General features: G+C 48.1%; 2 protein-coding genes across 2 annotated transcripts in view; both read right to left on the bottom strand.

Moving 5' to 3' along the window:
• LOC138799482 (oocyte zinc finger protein XlCOF7.2-like) overlaps nt 1–2,115 on the bottom strand; it is a 64,544-nt gene extending 62,429 nt beyond the window's left edge. The window contains exon 1 of the mRNA XM_069980729.1: nt 2,052–2,115. The gene's annotated coding sequence lies outside the window, so the exon portion shown is untranslated. The remainder of the gene's footprint in view (nt 1–2,051) is intronic.
• Nucleotides 2,116–12,483: 10,368 nt separating this feature from the next.
• LOC138798688 (pulmonary surfactant-associated protein D-like) lies at nt 12,484–17,460 on the bottom strand. Its single transcript, XM_069979232.1, has 2 exons — nt 17,440–17,460; nt 12,484–12,925 (listed from the first exon to the last, which is right to left on the bottom strand). Exons 1-2 carry the CDS (start codon nt 17,456–17,458, stop codon nt 12,549–12,551), a joined length of 396 nt encoding a protein of 131 aa, XP_069835333.1. The 5' UTR covers nt 17,459–17,460; the 3' UTR covers nt 12,484–12,548.
• Nucleotides 17,461–21,547: the final 4,087 nt, after the last annotated feature.

Raw genomic sequence — 21,547 nt, 5'->3', positions numbered from 1 at the left:
CTGAGTGACTACCTCTGTAAGAGCAGTGCAGACTAGGAAAGCTGGGTGACAACCCCTGTAAGAGCAGTGCAGACTAGGAAAGCTGAGTGACAACCCCTGTAAGAGCAGTGCAGACTAGGAAAGCTGGGTGACAACCCCTGTAGGAGCAGTGCAGACTAGGAAAGCTGGGTGACTACCTCTGTAGGAGCAGTGCAGACTAGGAAAGCTGGGTGACTACCTCTGTAGGAGCAGTGCAGACTAGGAAAGCTGCTTGATTACCTCTGTAGGAGCAGTGCAGACTAGGAAAGCTGAGTGACTACCTCTGTAAGAGCAGTACAGACTAGGAAAGCTGGGTGACTACCCCTGTAGGAGCAGTGCAGACTAGGAAAGCTGGGTGACTACCTCTGTAAGAGCAGAGCAGTGCAGCTGGTACAGCGGTTTCATTTAATATATCAGCTCATCTATCCCAGTGTGTGTGTGTGTGTGTATATATATATATATATATATATATATATATATATATATATATATATAGATAGATAGAGAGAGAGAGAGAGGCTCATCTCAACAAAGCTAAGTGCTTCGCTTGCTCAGCACTCTGCTCATCAAGCCGTTTGCCTGTCAGCGCTGCTCTGCTCCCTGCCACCCCTCCCAGGAAAAGCTGGATCCAATCCTGGGAAAATTCTCTTAGTTTTTCAGGATTGGATCCAGCTTTTCCCTGGCACCCAGGGTGAAGCAACGGGGAGTGGAGCAGCGCTGAAAGGCAATTGGCTTGATGAACAGAGCGCTGCGCCAGCAATTCGCTCATCTCTAATAAATATATACACACAGTATATACACATACATACAGTATATACATGATGTGTGTAGAGGCCAGGCTTGTATATAAGGCCCCAGGCCTCCCCATACCCCTGTTGCTGGGCCTCTCCCCTCCATCCAGCCAGGCACAGCTCTGCCTCCTCTATGAGAGGAAGCTCACATCACACACATCATGGCCGCCCTCATCAAAGTGATGTCTACACACACATCATACATAACACTGTCCACAGCATCCTCCTCAGTGGGTAAGGGGAGCACTGCTGCATCAGATTCAGGAGGCTGGGAAAGCTGGGGGACAGGTAATGATCAGCCAATATCCTCCTATATACACTCTGCCTGGTTGTTTAGTAAGAAAGGAACAACAGAATGGCCATACAGCACACTAGGAAAGCTGGGTGACCGACAGGAGTGGTCAGCAGACCCAAGAGAAAACATAGTATAGTAATTACTAGATGGATTTCATATTTCCTACTCATATCTCAGCATTCCTGCAGCAGCCTGTATCTCAGCTTCCTCATGCCTGCAGCAGCCTGTATCTTAGCTTCCTCATGCCTGCAGCAGCCTGTATCTTAGCTTCCTCAGGCCTGCAGCAGCCTGTATCTCAGCTTCCTCATGCCTGCAGCAGCCTGTATCTCAGCCTCCTCATGCCTGCAGCAGCCTGTATCTCAGCCTCCTCATGCCTGCAGCAGCCTGTATCTCAGCTTCCTCAGGCCTGCAGCAGCCTGTATCTCAGCTTCCTCATGCCTGCAGCAGCCTGTATCTCAGCCTCCTCATGCCTGCAGCAGCCTGTATCTCAGCCTCCTCATGCCTGCAGCAGCCTGTATCTCAGCCTCCTCATGCCTGCAGCAGCCTGTATCTCAGCCTCCTCAGGCCTGGAGCAGCCTGTATCTCAGCTTCCTCATGCCTGCAGCAGCCTGTATCTCAGCTTCCTCATGCCTGCAGCAGCCTGTATCTCAGCTTCCTCAGGCCTGCAGCAGCCTGTATCTCAGCTTCCTCAGGCCTGCAGCAGCCTGTATCTCAGCTTCCTCAGGCCTGCAGCAGCCTGTATCTCAGCCTCCTCATGCCTGCAGCAGCCTGTATCTCAGCATTCCTGCAGCAGCCTGTATCTCAGCTTCCTCATGCCTGCAGCAGCCTGTATCTCAGCTTCCTCATGCCTGCAGCCCTACCAGGGTGAGCTCCATCTCCTCCCTCCAGAACATGACTGTAGCGCCCCCTGCCGGCCCGAGGCTCCTCCCCCACTGCGGATGGTGTACCTGGTGCTGAGCTGTGCAGTGCTGGGCACAGTGGTGCGTTGTTAGGAGCCCAGGCTGTGTGTATGGAGCGCTGATCCCCTCCTCCTGCCTCCTCACAGGAGGATGAGAGAGACATGATGCCGCCCCCGGCCTGACACACACTGCCCCCCTGTGGTGGAGGACACTCACTGCAGCTTCTGACACAGAGACCCGAGGCTGGGAGCTGTGCAGTGCAGCTCTCTGCCGGAGCGCCCCCTAGCTGGCCGGGAGTGAGGCGCCCTGTGCAAGCACACAGGTCGCACACCCCAAAGGCCGGCCCTGATACTGTATATAGCCTGTGTGCAGCATATGGTATATACTGTATATAGTCTGTTTGCAGCATATGAGATATAGCCTGTGTGCCGCATATGGTATATACTGAATATAGTCTGTGTGCAGCATATGGTATATACTGTATAGTCTGTGTGCAGCATATGGTATATACTGTATATAGCCTGTGTGCAGCATATGATATATAGCCTGAGAGCAGTGTATGAGATATAGCATGTGTGCAGTGTATGGTATATAGCCTATATATGTCATATGCTGCACACAGGCTATATATGCCATATCATAGGCTGCACACAGCTGTGTATTTTAATCCCTAAGGTACGTTCACATGTACCATATCCGCTGTATATTCTACACAGCCTTTAAGTACTTTCTGGTTGCTCTTTACTGCTTCAGGTAGTTTATATGGTTGTGATAAGGCCAGGTTATGCGATTTTACCTACCTGCACCGTACCTATATGACTACACATATATACAGGTCTTTGAATTAGAAGCATCAGCATATAAAAGTATAGAGTTCCTGATAGGGTTAATTTTAAAGGAATGATGAACTATGTCTCACAATTTCTAATCAAGCTTTCAAGGACATTTTCAGAAGAAACCAGACTGTTTGTTACATTTGGGCCCTGGGAATCATCCTTTATTATCAGTGCAAAGAATGTTTTGATTTAACTTTCTCACACGTTATACCACCCTGACTGCGCCGAACAGGAAGCTAATGACCATTTATGGACTGGCCTATCAGAGTGTGACATGTATGTGTCTTGTGACTTGGAACCCCGCCTGTATTGAATTTCTACATACATGAATACACTACAATATGTGTAGTACCTCCCCATTTTCTGTCTATAAAATGTGATTACCATAATAAAACTTGGGCCATTTTATCCAGGCTTATAAACATGATACAATGTCTTATCTGTGTCCGTGATTTATAAGTGACGAGTTGGTAATACTGCAGGTTACAACTCTAGATATATTTAAAGGGGTTGTCCGGCACTAAAAAATTATTCACAGAATAACACACATTACAAAGTTATACAACTTTGTAATGTATGTTATGTCTGTGAATGGCCCCCTTCCCCGTGTCCCACCACCCCCACCCGTGTACCCGGAAGTGTGGTGCGCTATACATACCTGTCACGTGCCGACTACGGTCTCCGATCCTCAGCAGTGACGTCTTCTTCGGGCGGCCGGCGGATCTTCCCGAGTGCCGGCCGCCCTCTGCAGCGCCATCCGAAGCTCAGCCGCGATTGGCTGAGCATAACTGTGCTCAGCCAATCGCAGCTGACGTACGGAAAATCATTTTGCGATCGTTTTAAGATCGCCGCCCGCAGCCGGGCCCCCGCTCATCCGCAGCCCGGCCCCCCGCTCATTCGCAGCCCCCTGCGCCAGCTCGATCGCCACCCCCGCCGCCCCGATCGCCACCCCCGCTGCTCCGATCGCCCCCACCGCCCCAGCCACGAGCATACCTTACCTGCTCGGCGTAGCGGGTGTTCGAAATTCCCGGCTCCCCTCTTCAGTGCATTGATTGGCTGAAGAGGGGAGCCGGGTATTTTAAACGGCTCCTCTTCAGCCAATCAGTGCTGAAGAGGAGCACTGATTGGCTGAAGAGGAGCCGTTTGAAATTCCCGGCTCCCCTCTTCAGCCAATCAATGCACGGCAGCACTGATTGGCTGAAGAGGAGCCGTTTGAAATTCCCGGCTCTCCTCTTCAGCCAATCAGTGCTGCCGTGCATTGATTGGCTGAAGAGGAGAGCCGGGAATTTCAAACAGCTCCTCTTCAGCCAATCAGTGCTGCCGTGCATTGATTGGCTGAAGAGGGGAGCCGAAATTTCAAATGGCTCCTCTTCAGCCAATCAGTGCTCCTCTTCAGCCAATCCCGGCTCCCTTCTTCAGCCAATCAATGCACGGCAGCACTGATTGGCTGAAGAGGAGAGCAGAAATTTCAAATGGCTCCTCTTCAGCCAATCAGTGCGATCGTTCCGTGTAAACGCAGCATTAAAGAAGAAGTTACAGGTCTGTGAGAGCCAGAAATCTTGATTGTTTTTAGGTGACCAAATACTTATTTTCCACCATAATTTACAAATAAATTCTTACTAAATCAGACAATGTGATTTTCGGGATTTGTTTTCTCATTTTGTCTCTCATAGTTGAGGCCTACCTATGATGTAAATTAATGAGTCCTCTCATCTTTTTAAGTGGGAGAACTTGCACTATTGGTGACTGACTAAATACTTTTTTTTCCCCTCTGTAGATCGCTGTATGGGTTATATTTGAAAAAAAAGGGGGGGGGGGGGGCAAAAGAATTTTCGCCCAGGGCCTCCACCAAACTTAACCCGGCCCTGTTCACACCCTTCGCAGAAGTCTGTACTTTTTGTGGTCTTAGTATAGTAAAAGTATTTGACCACTGAAGAGTTGACCACTAGATGCTGCTTAATTATGTATTGATGTATGGAAGCTGCACAGCTGAAAGATCGCAAAGAATTATTGTGTTTGTGTGTACCAGAATATGTGAACCAGTAGGATTTCTGCTTTCTTCTCTCCTATCACCTCTTCTCTAAACTTGTCTGTAGTAGTTTTTATGTTTTTTATGGAGTATTGGTTTTGTCTAAATAAAATTTATGAATTATTCAGACATATTTGTCGTGGATATTTTTTTAGATTTATCATGTAGGTTATTTTTGTCAAGTGTATACCAAGGATCTTCTGTATAACCTGCCACACATTTACAAGTAGTAAACCAACTCAACGTTATCAGAGTCTGTGATTATTCCCCACCACAAACACCGCAACCTTGGGACAATTCCCCTTTCTGTGGGTGGCGGGTCCTACTTTCCTGGAGGTTCATTACAACGCTCTGTCCATCCGTGACTATATCATCTTTGACACTATCCCAAGGGACCCAGTAGCAACTTGGCAGGACACTGACCACATGGGAAAAGGGTACAACCGGCCTTACACACTAAGGGTATAAACCCACACACCATATACACAGCGTATTTACTGCTGCGATACGCAGCGAATACGCAGCAAAAACGCAACAAATACGCAACAAAAACGCAGCAGATTAGATCTAAATAACTGAACTCAGCATTAAATCTTCACCATCAAACTGCTGCGTATTTGCTGCGTATTTGTTGCGTATTTGCTGCGTATACGGTGTGTGGGTTTGTACCCTAAAAGCAGGCGTGCCATAACACCTGTGTGCACACCACAAAAGAAACATTTTTAGGCAGCTTTCCCATCCCCTTTGCATGCTTAGGCTATGTTCAGGCTTTGTAAGACACCGGCCGGGTCACGAAACGGCGGGTGTCAGAGAAGAGCATGCAGTTGAATTCAGATGCAAGCGCAGGAGCTGCTCGCTCCATTGTATGCACTGGCATCATTTATTAATTTGGTGGCAGGTTTTTTGTCAGTCTGAGGCTATAGTGTGTTTCTTATGTGTATACATACAGATATATGCATCTTACCCTATGGCAGACTGGAGCATTAGAGGAGGAGGCCAAATAGAGGAGGATGCTTGAAGCAGCACAGTAAACGGCTCATATTAAAGGGGTTATACAGCACTACAAAAACATGGCCATCTTCTTCCAGAGACAGCCCCACTCTTGTCTCCAGCTTGGGTGGGGTTTTGCTGCTAATTTCCATTGAAGTGAATGGAGCTTAACTGCAAACCGCACCTGAACTGGAGTCATGTTGTCTCTGAAAGAAAGTGGCCATGTTTTTGTAGCACTGGATAACCCCTTTAAAGGGGAACTCCACATAAGGAAAACATTTTTCTATTAAAAGTACATTAAAAATTATAAAGATGTGTCTATATAATGTATTATCATATTTATATGATTCTGCCACACTGGTAGCTGTTTGAAATGCAGGAAGTGAAGAAAAATGGCCTCTTTGCCAATTCACATTGTCTCCTGCTCCTTCTGCTATCCCCCCTTAGGAGACAAATATTCCATGCTTCTGTCGCACATTGTGTGTGTTTGCAGAGCACAAGCTGATGATGCAGACAGGGGGCAAGGAGTGATGTCACAGGAGGCTTAGGGTACTATTACACCAACAGATCTGACGAAAGATTATCTGCCAAAGATTTGAAGCCAAACCCAGGAGTGGATTTGAAAAGAGGAGAAATCCAGTCTTTCCTTTATGACCTGTTCTCTGTTTATAGTCTGTTCCTGGGTTTGGCTTCAAATCTTTGGCAGATAATCTGTCGTCAGATCTGTTGGTGTAATAGTACCCTTAGCTGGATCCTCCAATCCCCTGAGTGATTCACCATCTCTGACTGGCCAGAAGCAGCTGCTGCACTGATTTCACTGATGGTGCAAGTCTGCAGTGAAATTAGGGCTGTGTTCACACATGTTGGAGTTTTATTGCAGTACTGCAGCATATTGACAAAAATGATGCAGTAACACAAGTAAATGATGATAAACAGCACAGAGGATCAAAGCCGGCACTACCAATCCCACCTGGAGAAAAAACGAGGCATAAACAGTATATTCCATGTAACGATAGTATTGGATAAACTCCTTTTTGTGAGGCTCAACTTCAAAGATAAAAGATGCTTAATCATAATACGTGCGTGGAAATGAAAAGAAAAAAAATTCAAAAAGTTCCTTACTTTATTCCAATATCAGCGTTACAGGTAGAGAATACAGGGTGCTGTGTGGTGTTACAGGTAGAGAATACAGCCTGCTGTGTGGTGTTACAGGTAGAGAATACAGTGTGCTGTGTGGTGTTACAGGTAGAGAATACAGTGTGCTGTGTGGTGTTACAGGTAGAGAATACAGCAAACTGTGTGGTGTTACAGGTAGAGAATACAGTGTGCTGTGTGGTGTTACAGGTAGAGAAAACAGCAAGCTGTGTGGTGTTAGGTTACAAACCCACTTGGCGGGTCTGCAGCGAGTCTCCATGCTGCGTTTTTGCAGCGAGACTCGCTGCAGATCCCGGCCCTATACTTTTAATGGCAGACAAACACGCAGCAGGGATGTACATCCCTGCTGCGAGTTTGTCTGCAGCCCACCCCATTAACCCCCCGGCCGCCGGAGCTGATACTTCACCTAATCCCGGCTCCGGCGGTTCCCGATGTCTTCAGCAAGCCGGAGCGGGGATCAGGTGAAGTATATGCTCCAGCCAGCCGCCCGCAGCCCCGGCCGCCCGATCGCCCCCCCCCCCCCCGCCCCGGCCGCCCCATCGCCCCCCCCCCCCGCAGCACCGATCGCACGCCCCCCCGCAGCACCGATCGATGTAAGCGATCGGTGCTGCGGGGGGGGCGTGCGATCGTTGCTGCGGTGGGGCGTGCGATCGGTGCTGCGGGGGGGCGATCGGGTGGCCGGGGCTGCGGGGGGGCGATCGGGCGGCCGGAGCTGCGGGCGGCTGGCTGGAGCATATACTTCACCTGGTCCCCGCTCCGGCTTGCTGAAGACATCGGCCGGGGGGTTAATGGGGTGGGCTGCAGACAAACTCGCAGCAGGGATGTACATCCCTGCTGCGTGTTTGTCTGCCATTAAAAGCATAGGGCCGGGATCTGCAGCAAATCACGCTGCAAAAACGCAGCATGGAGACTCCCTGCAGACCCGCCAAGTGGGTTTGTAACCTTACAGGTAGAGAATACAGTGTGCTGTGTGGTGTTACAGATAGAGAGTACAGCGTGCTGTGTGGTGTTACAGGTAGAGAATACAGTGTGCTGTGTGGTGTTACAGGTAGAGAATACAGAGTGCTGTGTGGTGTTACAGGCAGAGAATACAGTGCGCTGTGTGGTGTTACAGGTAGAGAATACAGCGTGCTGTGTGGTGTTACAGGTAGAGAATACAGTGCGCTGTGTGGTGTTACAGGTAGAGAATACAGAGTGCTGTGTGGGTGGGACAACAATGAAATGATAAAGTACTGCAAATAGTTCAGTTACACAATGACTAGATGTTCTGCAACAGATATGGGCAGCGTGGAGGATTGTGATAAACAGCTGAGGGAAAGCATTGCATTCTGGAACCAATACTGTATTCTGGGAACTGATCAACAAGGAAGTACAGAAACACAAAACAGAACAAAACCCCCCTAAACAAATGGATTTTTGGAAGTTTCAAAACTGGGATAGATAGGTAAGTAATGCTTTATGCTTCTGCAGAAGTTTTTATTTTTTATAAACTTTACCTGGAGTACCCCTTTAATATTACAGTCCCTAATTATGATTAATTCTTATTGTCCCCTTTCATATTCTTGTGGAGTTAACTGAGGAAAAGGTAAATTTTTTAAGTCCTTAACCCTTTCATGACCCAGCCCAAAATGACCCAAATGACGGCGCCAATTTTCAATTTAGCGTTTTTGTTTTTTCCTCCTCCCCTTCTAAGAGCTATAATTTTTCTATCTACAGGGCCTTTTCAGGAATATTATTTATAAAAATAAAAATTAGTGAAATTAGAAAAAAAAAGTGTCCTGTTCCCTGTTTATATTCCATTCGTGGCTTTGGCTGCAAAAATCTGTCAGATATCTGTCAGATAATCTGTGTGTGTAAACGGACCCTAATGCTGGGTTTACACGAAACGATAATTGGCCCGATCGTACGATTAACGATGTCGGAGTAACGATTTTTTTTCATAACGATCAGCGTTTAGACGGTACAATATATCGTACGGAAAAATCGTTTTGCTATCGTTTTGAGATCGCACGCCCGCAGCCCTGCAGCGTATTGGCCCGCCCGCAGCTCGGCCCGCCCGCAGCTCGGCCCCCCGCTCAACTGCAGCCCCCATATAAAATTCCCGGCTCCCCTCTTCAGCTAATCAGTGCTGCCGTGCATTGATTGGCTGAAGAGAGGAGCCAGGAATTTCAAATGGCTCCTCTTCAGCCAATCAGTGCTGCCGTGCATTGATTGGCTGAAGAGGGGAGTCGGGAATTTCAAACGGCTCCTCTTCAGCCAATCAGTGCTGAAGAGGGGAGCCGGGGATTTCGAAGACCTGCTACGCGGAGCGATCGGAGGGGGTGGCGATCGGGGCGGCGGGGGTGGCAATCAACCCGGCGCAGGGGGCTGCTGATGAGCGGGGGCCAGGCTGCGGATAAGCGGGGGGCCGGGCTGCGAGCGGGGGGCCAGGCTGCGAGCGGGGGGGCCGGGCTGCGGGCGGCCGGACTTTCAAGCGACGACTGTTTACACGGGACGATCGGCGAATTTTTTGCGAACGACGATTTAAGAACAAGATAAAAGATCAAAATGAACTATTTCTCGCTCCTCGTTCCATCGTTCGCTGTACGACACGTACGATTATCGTTGAAATTCGATCGTTATCGCAAAAATTCGCCGGATAATCATTCCGTGTAAACGTAGCATAAGGGAGCGTTTACACAGAAAGATTTATCTGACAGATTTTGGAAGCCAAAGCCAGGAATGGATTTCAAAAGAGGAAAAATCTCAGTCTTTCCTTTATAGCCTGTTCCCTGTTTTTAGTCTGTTCCTGGCTTTGGCTTCAAAGATCTGTCAGATAAATCTGTCTGTGTAAACGCACCGTATCTCTTCTTTATCACTTGGTCGGGGCTGAGCTGAATCTGTGTCCAGGGCAGTCTGTACTAAGCAGAGGAGCTGCAGATAGACATCCCCCCTGTTCCAACCAGTGCAGACTTGCTCCTGTAAGGAATACCGAGAGATGCTTTGACCATCTTCCTCCTTCCGCCCCTGACAGGTGAACGGTCCTAGCAGTGAGTGCACCTGTTGCACAGACTATTGACCGTCTGTGCAGCTGTGATGTAGGGGGAGAAAGCAGTGGCGGATTAAATGTAACCTGGGCCCAGGGCTGTCCACCCGACCTGCCCCCCCCCCCGGTCAATCCTCCCAATCTGCCCACATTATAATCCGCTACTGCCCCCCCCCACGCTGTCCCCAATAAACACTGCCTGCCTCCCCTCCCTGCTGGCCCCAATAAACATAATGTTTGGTCCCTTGCTGCAACCCCCAGTAAGCATTGTCCACCCCACCTCCACTGCCCCAATAAACATATTGCCACTTGTTCACCGCTGTTGCCCCCAAAAAACATATTGCCACCTGGTTTCCTTCTTTTGCCCCCCCCCCCCCAAGGTCACAGCTGCACAGAGGATGTCAGGAGAGGAGGGGGCTGCTCTTATAGGGGAGGTCACAAGGTCACAGCAGCACAGAGGATGTCAGGAGAGGAGGGTGCTGATCTTATAGGGGAGGTCACAGCAGCACAGAGGATGTCAGGAGAGGAGCGTGCTGATCCTATAGGAGAGGTCCCAGCAGCACAGAGAATGTCAGGAGAGGAGGGTGCTGATCTATAGGGGAGGTCACAGCAGCACAGAGGATGGCAGGAGAGGAGGGTGCTGATCCTATAGGGGAGGACACAGCAGCACAGAGGATGGCAGGAGAGGAGGGTGCTGATCTATTGGGGAGGTCACAGCAGCACGGAGGATGTCAGGAGAGGAGGGTGCTGATCTTATAGGGGAGGTCACAGCAGCACAGAGGATGTCATAAGAGAAGGGTGCTAATCCTATAGGAGAGGTCCCAGCAGCACAGAGGATGTCAGGAGAGGAGGGGGCTGATCTTATAGCTGAGGTTGCAGGGTCCCAGCAGCACAGAGGATGTCAGGAGTGGAGGGGGCTGATCTTATAGGGGAGGTTGCAGGGTCCCAGCAGCACAGAGGATGTCAGGAGAGGAGGGTGCTGATCTATAGGGGAGGTCACAGCAGCACAGAGGATGTCAGCTGGCCCCCTCTTCCCCCCTTATAGATGGTCCCCCTCTTTCCTCTACCCACCCTTATAGATGGTCCCCCTCTGTCCCCCCTTATAGATGGTCCCCCTCTTTCCTCTGCCCCCCTTATAGATGGTCCCCCTCTGTCCCCCCCTTATAGATGGTCCCCCTCTTCCCCCCTTATAGATGGTCCCCCTCTTTCCTCTGCCCCCCCTTATAGATGGTCCCCCTCTGCCCCCCTTATAGATGGTCCCCCTCTGCCCCCCCCCTTATAGATGGTCTCCCTCTTCCCTCCCTTATAGATGGTCCCCCTCCCCCCCCCCTTATAGATGGTCCCCCTCTTCCCCCCTTATAGATGGTCCCCCTCTCTCCTTTGCCCCCCTTATAGATGGTCCCCCCTCTTCCCTCCCTTATAGATGGTCCCCCTCTCCCCCCTTATAGATGGTCCCCCTCTTCCCCCCTTATAGATGGTCCCCCTCTCTCCTTTATAGATGGTCCCCCTCCCCCCCCCCTTATAGATGGTCCCCCTCTGCCCCCCTTATAGATGGTCCCCCTCTGCCCCCCCTTATAGATGGTCCCCCTCTGCCCCCCCTTATAGATGGTCCCCCTCTGCCCCCCCTTATAGATGGTCCCCCTCTGCCCCCCCTTATAGATGGTCCCCCTCTGTCCCCCCTTATAGATGGTCCCCCTCTGCCCCCCCTTATAGATGGGCCCCCTCTGCCCCCCCTTATAGATGGTCCCCCCTCTCCCCCCTTATAGATGGTCCCCCTCTCCCCCCTTATAGATGGTCCCCCTCTCCCCCCTTATAGATGGCCCCCCTCTTTCCTTAGCCCCCCCCTTATAGATGGTCCCCCTCTTCCCCCCCCCCCCCCGTGCAGATAACACAAAAAAAAAAAAACACAACACAACTCACCTGCCGTCCGTTCCCCCGTCGAGCCTGTCGCCTCCTTGTCTGTCCCCGGCTGATGTGCGGCTGTCGGGGGTGTCCCGTACTATTGACAGCAGCGCACGCATCAGAGAGCTCCCCGTGCCCTGGAAGTCATAGCCACAGGTGCACGGGGAGCTCTCTGATGCGCGCGCTGCCGGGGATAGGACGGGACACCCCCGGCAGCCGCGCATCAGCCAGGGGATAGCCGGACTCTTGTGACCGCAAGCAAAACAATGCTTGCGGTCACAAGAGACTCAGTGGCTGATTATAATGTGGGCCCATATTATAATCTGCCACTGGGAGTGGGGGAACAAGGGATCAGAGGGGACAGGCCCTTCTGGCATTTGCCCAAAATGCCAGATGGCCTGTCCGGCCCTGTTAGAATCTATTCATCACAACAATGGTTGACTAGTGCTTACATATGAGCCATATGCATCTTAATGATCAATTCTTTATTTCTTTTTAAAGATATAGTAATGAAATACAAAGTAGTGAAAGACAGGGGGTTGAAATAATTTATGACACATTCATGATTAAAAAATTAGCATTATATATTTTATACAAAAGCCAAAGGACTAAAATTCACAGATGACAAGACGATTGTCTCCACAAGACTTATCATTCCATTTTCCATTGTCATACATTTCCACACAATCCTCATCTCCAAGGTTATTGGGTTCACCAGGGGACCAGTTTAAGTAGATTATTGGATTGCCATTTGGATATCTAAATGAACCCTCGGTTACTATGTCATTCATTCCCAGCCATGCCGCAACTCCATACTGATTACGAATGACAAGCACAGCCTGGTTCTCATCATTGTTTTGTGGTGAAGCCATTTGACCTCCTGCATTGGTACAAGCTGACTTAGCTGCATTATAATTGCCCTGTGTACCATCTGAAACATAGATCTTGTCGCCAACTATCCTTGCACCTTTAGAAGCTCCAAAAGCTGAAACAGAGAAAAAACAGTGAATTATAAAAAAAAAAAATCATACAACTAGGGCTGGGCAATAAAGCAACGAATCTGCAGAAAATATCGAATTAAATTTTTGACAGAAATGTGTGGGATTGTGTACGGCAGTGCAGGAGCCAATAAGACATAAATGTAGCATCCTCCTTTCTGTGCTGCAGCATGAGTAATAAGCTCTGTATCACATGCTGCAGCACAGAGAGGGTTAAAGAGCAGGCAATACATTTATGTCTCTTTGGCTCCTGCACTGACGACCTCTAACCTCAGTTCTCCGTCTCCCCGCAAATAGGAGAATATTTTGTGAAGTCATCAGAGCATCAGAGTCAAAGGGACATAAATATGGATGTCTGCACTTTAACCATTTCTGTGCTGCAGCATGAAATCAATGCAGTGCTTAATTACTCATGCTGCAGCACAGAAAGGGTAGGAGGGCAAGTCTGGAGCCACACCCCTTGGGGGTAGGGGGCGACTCGTCAGCCAGGTGCTGCGTTTATGTTTTTAACTATAGTTAAATACAGTGCACTGACAGATCAAGGTGTCATTGGATTCCCATACTGCCAGTCACTCTTGTGGCAGCTCTTTCCCTGGCACATGAGTGCAACATCTCTAGGGTGTTTGCAGGGCTTGGATGAGAAGAATGTGTGTTTATTATTTGTGTTATTTATTTATTTATTTTTACAAAGGTGGGATGCCTAAATTGGGAAATTATCTACAGGAGAAGGGGCCTAATACAGTGGGGATTGCCTACAGAGGAGGATTGCCTACAGAGGAGGGATTACTGCAGGGGAGGAGGTTTAGCTACAGAGATTGCCAAAAGAGGGGGGATAACCTAAAGTTGGGTGAGGATTACCTACAGGGGTACTGACTACAGAGGGGTTTATCTACAGGGGGTGCTTACTATAGAGATATTGCCTACATGGGTGGTTACTACAGGGGGATTACCTACACGGGAAATACAATTTACTGGGGAAGGTGGGAGGCTACCTACATGGATGCACAGAAAGGGCCCAACTGATATATAGGTGCACAGAGAAGACCCCTATAGTATAAGGGGGCGCAGAGCGACCTGAATATTATTAGAGGCACTTATTGGGTATAACTGCTTATATAGGGGCACTGTTACTGTGTGAACAAATATAGTTGCTGCCTCAAACACCAATAAAATAGTATCTGATACTGCCTGCATTAGAAGCATGTTGCAAAAAGAAAATAGAGATTTAACCCCTTAAAGGACAACTCCCATGAAAAACTTTTTCCCAGTAATTGAAGCACATTACAAAGTTATATAACACTGTAATATACTTCAATCACCTGTCTGTCCTCCTTCCCTGTCTTTTCCCCCCTCAACCCCCCAGCAGGAAGTGTAAGAAACTCCTTCATACCTAATTACTGTCGTCACCAGGCTCCTCTCTCAGCTCCTTCTAGTGAGGATGAGTCATCAGCAGGAGGGCTGCTCTAGCTCCTGTCACACCAGCCTCCCCCTCCCCTGCCTGTTTAGGTGACTAGGCTTGCTCAGCTCCCATTGGCTGAGCAACTGTAAGCCAACTGTCATTCTGCAACTCAATAATGACTTGTGACTGACTCCCGGCACATAACCAGCTACAGGACTCCCTCCCCCATACTCCCTCCTGCTGCCGAGTGGACTCAGTGAGTGAGTGATGTCACTTGCTTATCTTTCTCCTCACTCCCGGCATGTCAGCTACACAGACGTCTTATCTCTCCCCTGCTGCCCTGACCTAATTAGGGACGGCCATCCTGCAGAATGTACACTACAGTGAGGTGAAACTATGTGTGTGCAGCTTCAGTGTGTGTATATAGCAGCCTGACTGAAGAGAGGCAGAGAGGGGGTCATGTTTAGTGTATGATGGGAGTTGTAGTGAATGGAGGGGCAGGCACTTGCAGTGTCACAGCAGGGGGCTGGCTTGTCACAGCAGCCAAAGTGCATCATGGGAAGCTGAAACCAGGAAGCAAGGAAGAAATGAAGAACAAGACTAGAAATCAGAAGGTACACAGACGGAGGGAAATTCAAACAGTGACAGCTCAGGAGGAATAATAAGTATAAAAGCTAGGTTTCTGACTGGTTTTTGGTTTTTTTCCTTAGCGCGGGAGTTGTCCCTTAAGGACAGAGCCAATTTCCATGTTTGTGCTTTCATTTTTTCCTCCTTGTGTTTAAAAGGCCATAGCACTTGCATTTTTTTTTTTACCTAGAAACCCACATGAGCCCTTATTTTTTGCGCCACTATCTGTACTTTGCAATGACAGGCTGAATTTTTGCATAAAGTACACTGCAAAACCAGAAAAAAAATAATTAAATGTGTGGTGAAATTGAAAAAACAAAACACCTTTTTTTAATTTGGGGAGGTCTTGTGTTTACGCCGTTTGCCCTAGGGTAAAACTGACTTGTCATGCATGTTTGTCAAGTTGTTACGATTACAACAATATGTAACTTGCATAACTTTTTATTTTATTTGATGGCTTTTAAAAAATTAAATCCTTTCTTAAAAAATATATGTTCCTTAAAATCGCTCTATTCCCATGCTTATAGCGCTTTTGTTCTTTCGTCTATGGGGCTGTATGAGGTGTAATTTTTTGCACCACGATCTGTACTTTCCATCGGTACCTTGATTGCTTTTTGATTGCTTTTTATTATGATTTTTTGGATTTGATGCGACCAAAAATGCGCAATTTTGCACTTTGGAATTTTTTTTGCATGTACGCCATTTACCATGCAAGATCAGGAATAAAATAAATTATTAGTTCGGGCGATTACACATATGTTTATTTATTTATTTTTATTTCTAAAATGGCGAAAGGGGAGTAATTCAAACTTTTATTAGGGGAGGGGATTTTTTATTAATATATATATATATTTTTTTACAGACATACTAGAAGTCCCCCTGGGGGACTTTTAATATCACTATACTGATCTCTCATAGAGATCTATGCAGTATAGATATACTGCATAGATCGATGAGATCAGTGTTCTATTGCTTTCCATCAGCCAGGTTGTGATGAGTAACCGCCGGAGATCCCGGAGCCCAGCAGGGGTCCTGAGGCCGGTCATGGGGAAAAGTAAGTTTGTACTCCTGATTTAATTCGCCCTGCTTCTACTGGCCACCATATTGTGTGCAAAATGTGTGAACAGGTTGTGTCATTATCACTAGCTATGATATATCCACAAGATTGGAGCTAAATATCTCAGGGTCCTACCAGTTTCCTGCAGTGAGGAACAGACTGAATTTTTGAGCTGTGTTCCAACCTGTGCCATGACACTCTGTTTAATGAAACAGCTGAGTACTGGGCACAACCCTTTAATTTAACTTTTAATATTAGTATTATTGATATATAACAAATTTACTAAAATGTAGTACATCATATACACCAAATTTGTATATAGGTAGTAAGATGCCCAAGATATGTCAAATGAGTGCTATATATGGATGGATTTTTAATGGGGTATCTAAAAGAACACTAATGCTGCGTTTACACGTAACGATTATTGGCCCGATCGTACGATTAGCGATGTCGGATTTACGATTTTTTTTTTATAACGATCAGCGTTTAGACGGTACGATATATCGTACGAAAATTCGCACTGCGATCGTTTTGCGATCGTTTAAGCCTATCTCACACATTGGTTAAATCGGCGAACGACTGTTCACACGGAACGATTTGCGAATTTTTTGCGTACGATGAACGACGATTTGCTGACCTGATGAAAGATCACGATGTACGATTTATCGTGCGTCGTTCGATCGTTCGCTGCGTTTACACGTACGATTATCGTTCGAATTTGACCGTTATCGCGCAAATTCGCACGATAATCGTTACGTGTAAACGCAGCATAAGGGTGCCTTAGAGATTTATCTGACAGATTTTTAAAGCCAAAGCCAGGAATGGATTTGAAAAGAGGAGAAATCTCAGTCTTTCCTTTCTTGTTCTCTGTTTATAGTCTGTTCCTGGCTTTGGCTTCAAAAATCTGTCAGATAAATATCTCTTTGTAAAGGCACCCTTAGAGGAGATCTATCAATTTATGCACCAGGGCCAGCCTGCCAAAAATCTTAACATTTATATGCAAAACCTGATGTTGAGCAAAAATATTGTTACTTTCACAGCCTGTGCTACGCCAGCAAAAGGAGGGTGTTTCCTTGTGCAGGGCATGGCTTCAACACCTGCAACATTTATTACAATCTACACCTGCAAAGAGGCGTAAATTGCTGCAGAAAACTACCCCAGATCAGAGGGGGCTTCGATTTTTGTGGCAGGTGCACCTCTCAGGCCACATCTGCATACAGCAGTAAATATATATGTGTTCAGCAACAGCTGTGCGATGTTGCCTTGATTGATTCGCAACATTGTGCAGCTATTGGTGAACACATGAGGAGCAGTGGTGCATTACACCTGCATGACATCATTATAAATTTTATTAAAATTGGAAGTATATAAATATTAACATTATAATGTAAAACAAGTATATAAATTTCATTACTAACCTTTCTTAAGTGCTGCCATATTTGACTGCCCTTTAATTAATCTATCATCCATAAGACTCAGTTGAAGTTTAAGAGCTTCAAGCACTGATAGAAAAAAAAATCCATTATAAAGGTTACTCTTACTTTTAGAACAGATTAAAGGGAACCTGTCAGTTTCTTCATTCTACTCAAACCATGAACAGCATAAAAGAGGTATAGGCACCCACAATGCACTATGATTCACTTGAAAATACTGTGGTTGGATGAATCAGAACAAGGTATAAAGCCAACAAGTCCGCATCCACATGTCAGTATCTCTTTTCAGACCTCAGAAACCATGATAGGTGATGTCCTGGAGAAACCATCGGTATGGCATCCGTGATGCACTGTTTTTTGCTGATCCGCAATGAATAGGAGAGTAATAAATGGCTACTGAAAGGAGCCTACCTAGGGATTTCCAGGCAGTGCATTAGAAAATACGAACGGTACGCAAATGGTGCAACCTTATATTGCCTGTTTTAGAATGGACCAATTGACTTCTATTGGTGCCTCCAAAAACAGGCAGTATAAGTTCATGTCCTGTTCTTTTGCATCAAGGATCAGCAGCCGCAAACAAATGTGTGGGCAAACGCATGCAAATCCATGGGTCTTTTTCTGTTTGTAAATCAGCATCCTGATCAGAAAAAACTGATGTTTGGACAAGGCCTAAGGGAGCTGTCTCCCTGCCAGATCCCTCCCTATACACACAGACAAAGGGGGAAACCTATCAGTCAGGCCCAGAGGGGCATTGAGAAATTCCAGAGAGCCCCCTCTTTGTCTGTTTAACATATTTCTGGGTCATCTTTAAGACTAGGGATGGTCCGAACCTGCCGAGGTTCGGGTTCGTATGAACCCGAACGCTCGGCAGCAGATTCCCGCTGTCTGCCCGCTCCGTGGAGCGGGTGGATCCCGCGGGAGTAACTCCTGGAAAACTGGGATACAGCCTATGGCTATGGCTGTATCCCAGTTTTCCAGGCGGTCCTCCCGCTGGATCCGCCCGCTTCTCGGAGCGGGCAGACAGCGGGAATCATTACCGAGGGTTCGGGTTCATACGAACCCGAACCGAACTCGGTTCGGACCATCCCTATTTAAGACTATTATTTCTCTAAAACTCTGCAATGTTTTAGAGTAAATCAGTGTATTTGTATTTTTTTTTTACTCGTTTTTATTAGGAGTTACAAATAGTACATCACATGAACAAAAGCCCGTGTAGTGAGAAGCATATGTACAAACACACACAAAAATTATAACAAGTCACGACACCTCGTTCATGTCCATGGGATTAGGATAACATCCTTTAGGAATAGTCATAAAAAACTCAAAACAAACTGTACATCAAACAGTGGAGCATAACAGTTTAATACATGAAGGAGTGTGTAGTCTCTCCAACCTTAGGGGATAGTTTAGGGATTCACAGGTGTGTCGGATTCTGAAATATGTGTCAGTGGCGATTGACACCAAGAGTCCCAAACCTTTCGGAATTTGGTAGGACAACCTCTGTGTTTAAAGACTAGTCTTTCATAGGACAGTACCGTATTTACCATATTTATCCACATAGGGATCGTGGGTGGTCTCTTATCTATCCATCTCATTGGAGTGGCCTTACGTGCCAAAAACAGCGTTTCTCGCAGAAATATAACCGAATGATGGGTCCATACTTCCTCACTCAATGCCCCAAAGAGGCAAATAGAGGGATCAAGCGGGACCTGAAGTGGGCACATAGTAGTAAGTGTTTGCACCACCTCCCTCCAGAAGGCCTGCAGGCAGGGGCAAGACCAAATCATATGCCAGAAATCAGCTGGCTCTACTTGGCATTTAGGACATGTAGGTGCTGGTATCCTGCCCATACGATGTAATCGCATCGGGGTCAAATAGCTTTGGTGCACAATATATAGTTGTATCAGTTTGTTATTTATAGATGGGGAAACTGTTAGATGTGATTAATCTGACATGTGTTTCATCTGACATGGCAGCAATGTGGTCTCGCCACCTGTCTACAACCGGTAGGGGGGTAGAGGTAGCCTTGAATCGTATGAGGTGCGAATATATAGTGGATATAAGTCCCCCTGGTCCCTGCGAGCGTATAACCCCTATAAGTGGGTAAGAAGAAGTAGGTGGGTCTGTCAAACCAAACTGTGTCTGCAATGAGTGTCTCAATTGTAAGTATTAGTAAAAATGTGCATTAGGTATAAAGTATGCGGCCTTGAGTGTATCAAAAGAGACTACAACTTTGTTTTTATACACTTGTTCCAAGCAGCAAACTCCAATCCCTTCCCAGTATGCAGTATCATGGAAATTAAGCAATTCAGGGAAAGCACTGTTGTGCCATAGCGGAGACTCTGCCGGCACACCAGTAAAATCAGAAATGTGCAATATTGCCTGCCATACCTGTCGGGCCACCCTATGTATGGGGAGCAATTGTCGTTGAGGTATCCTGTCGGTTACCAGCACTGACCATAATGATGGTAGAGCCGAGTAATCAAGAAGATGGCCCTCAGACGAGACAACGGGTTCTGTCTCAGTCCATGAAACCAAATACTTAAAGGGGTATTCCAGGGAAAATCAATAATTTAGCAAAGGAAAGGGTTAACCAAGGTTAACCCTTTCCTAATATACTTACCTGTCCTTTAATGGCCCCCAAAGGAGATCTCCGGTCCGGTCACGTGATCTTCCAGCTTGTGGCTCGGATCCTCTTCTCCTTCTGGTTCGGTGACGTCACCCGGCCGGCGTCCGCTCTCCGTCTCATTAGCAGCAGAGCACTGAACCCTGACTTGCTTGGTAGCGTGTAGCCAATCAGGGCTCAGTGCTCTGCATCCCCACCACGCTTCAGAGTGAGGGTCCCCTGAGGCTGCAGTAAATTATCAGGGGTCGTCGGGCTCAGTGCCGGTCACCAGTTACATGGGCCGGCACTGCACTACAGCAGCTGAATGCGGGGTCTGGCGTCAATCATCACTCCGCAGAACCCCCCCCGCCCCACCTTGTCAGCGATGCCGACCGAGTCCCGGGAGGGGATGCGGCGGCGGCATTACTTCATTCATAGCTACCAGACACCCGGCTGCCCGCTGCATACCTTCTCCCCAGGGACTCAGGGTCAGCATCGGTGGGGAAGTAATGTTTATCGGCTGCTGATCCCCCCCGGCCGCCCTTCCTGTGTCCCTGTCAGAGATCTCACCCCCACCCCCGGAGCGTGCTGCTGGCCCCGATCTCTGCACTGGTCTGAAGCACCTGTACTCAGCTGACAGGCTCTGTGTGAGTGAGGCAGATTTCTGTCTTGCTCTGTACACAGCGCCTGTCAGCTGAGTACAGGTGCTTCAGACCAGTGCAGAGATCGGGGCCAGCAGCACGCTCCGGGGGAGGGGGTGAGATCTCTGATAGGGACACAGGGAGGGGGGGGGCGGGGGGGATCAGCAGCCGATAAACATTACTTCCCCACCGATGCCGACCCTGAGTCCCTGGGGGGAAGGGATGCGGCGGGCAGCCGGGTGTCTGGTAGCTATGAATGAAGTAATGCCGCCCGCCGCATCCCCTCCCGGGACTCGGTCGGCATCGCTGACAAGGTGGGTGGAGGGGGGGGGGGGTTCTGTGGAGCGATGATTGACGCCAGACCCCGCATTCACCTGCTGTAGTGCAGTGCCGGCCCATGTAACTGGTGACCGGCACTGAGCCCGACGACCCCTGATAATTTACTGCAGCCTCAGGGGACCCCCATTCTGAAGCGTGGTGGAGATGCAGAGCACTGAACCCTGATTGGCTACACGCTACCAAGCCAGTCAGGGTTCAGTGCTCTGCTGCTAATGAGACGGAGAGCGGACGCCGGCCGGGTGACGTCACCGAACCGGAAGGAGAAGAGGATCCGAGCCACAAGCTGGAAGATCACGTGATCGGACCGGAGATCTCCTTGGGAGGCCATTAAAGGACAGGTAAGTATATTAGGAAAGGGTTAACCTTGGTTAACCCTTTCCTTTGCTAAATTATTGATTTTCCCTGGAATACCCCTTTAACTTGCCCCGCTAAATAATACAGGTATAAGTCAGGGACTGCAAAGCCTGCGAGCTCCTTTGGCCTCTGGAGCTTAGCTAGCTGTTCCTTC

Source organism: Dendropsophus ebraccatus, chromosome 8, assembly GCF_027789765.1.
Source record: "Dendropsophus ebraccatus isolate aDenEbr1 chromosome 8, aDenEbr1.pat, whole genome shotgun sequence".
Taxonomy (NCBI): Eukaryota; Metazoa; Chordata; class Amphibia; order Anura; family Hylidae; genus Dendropsophus; species Dendropsophus ebraccatus.
This window is presented reverse-complemented; position numbering and strand designations above follow the sequence as displayed.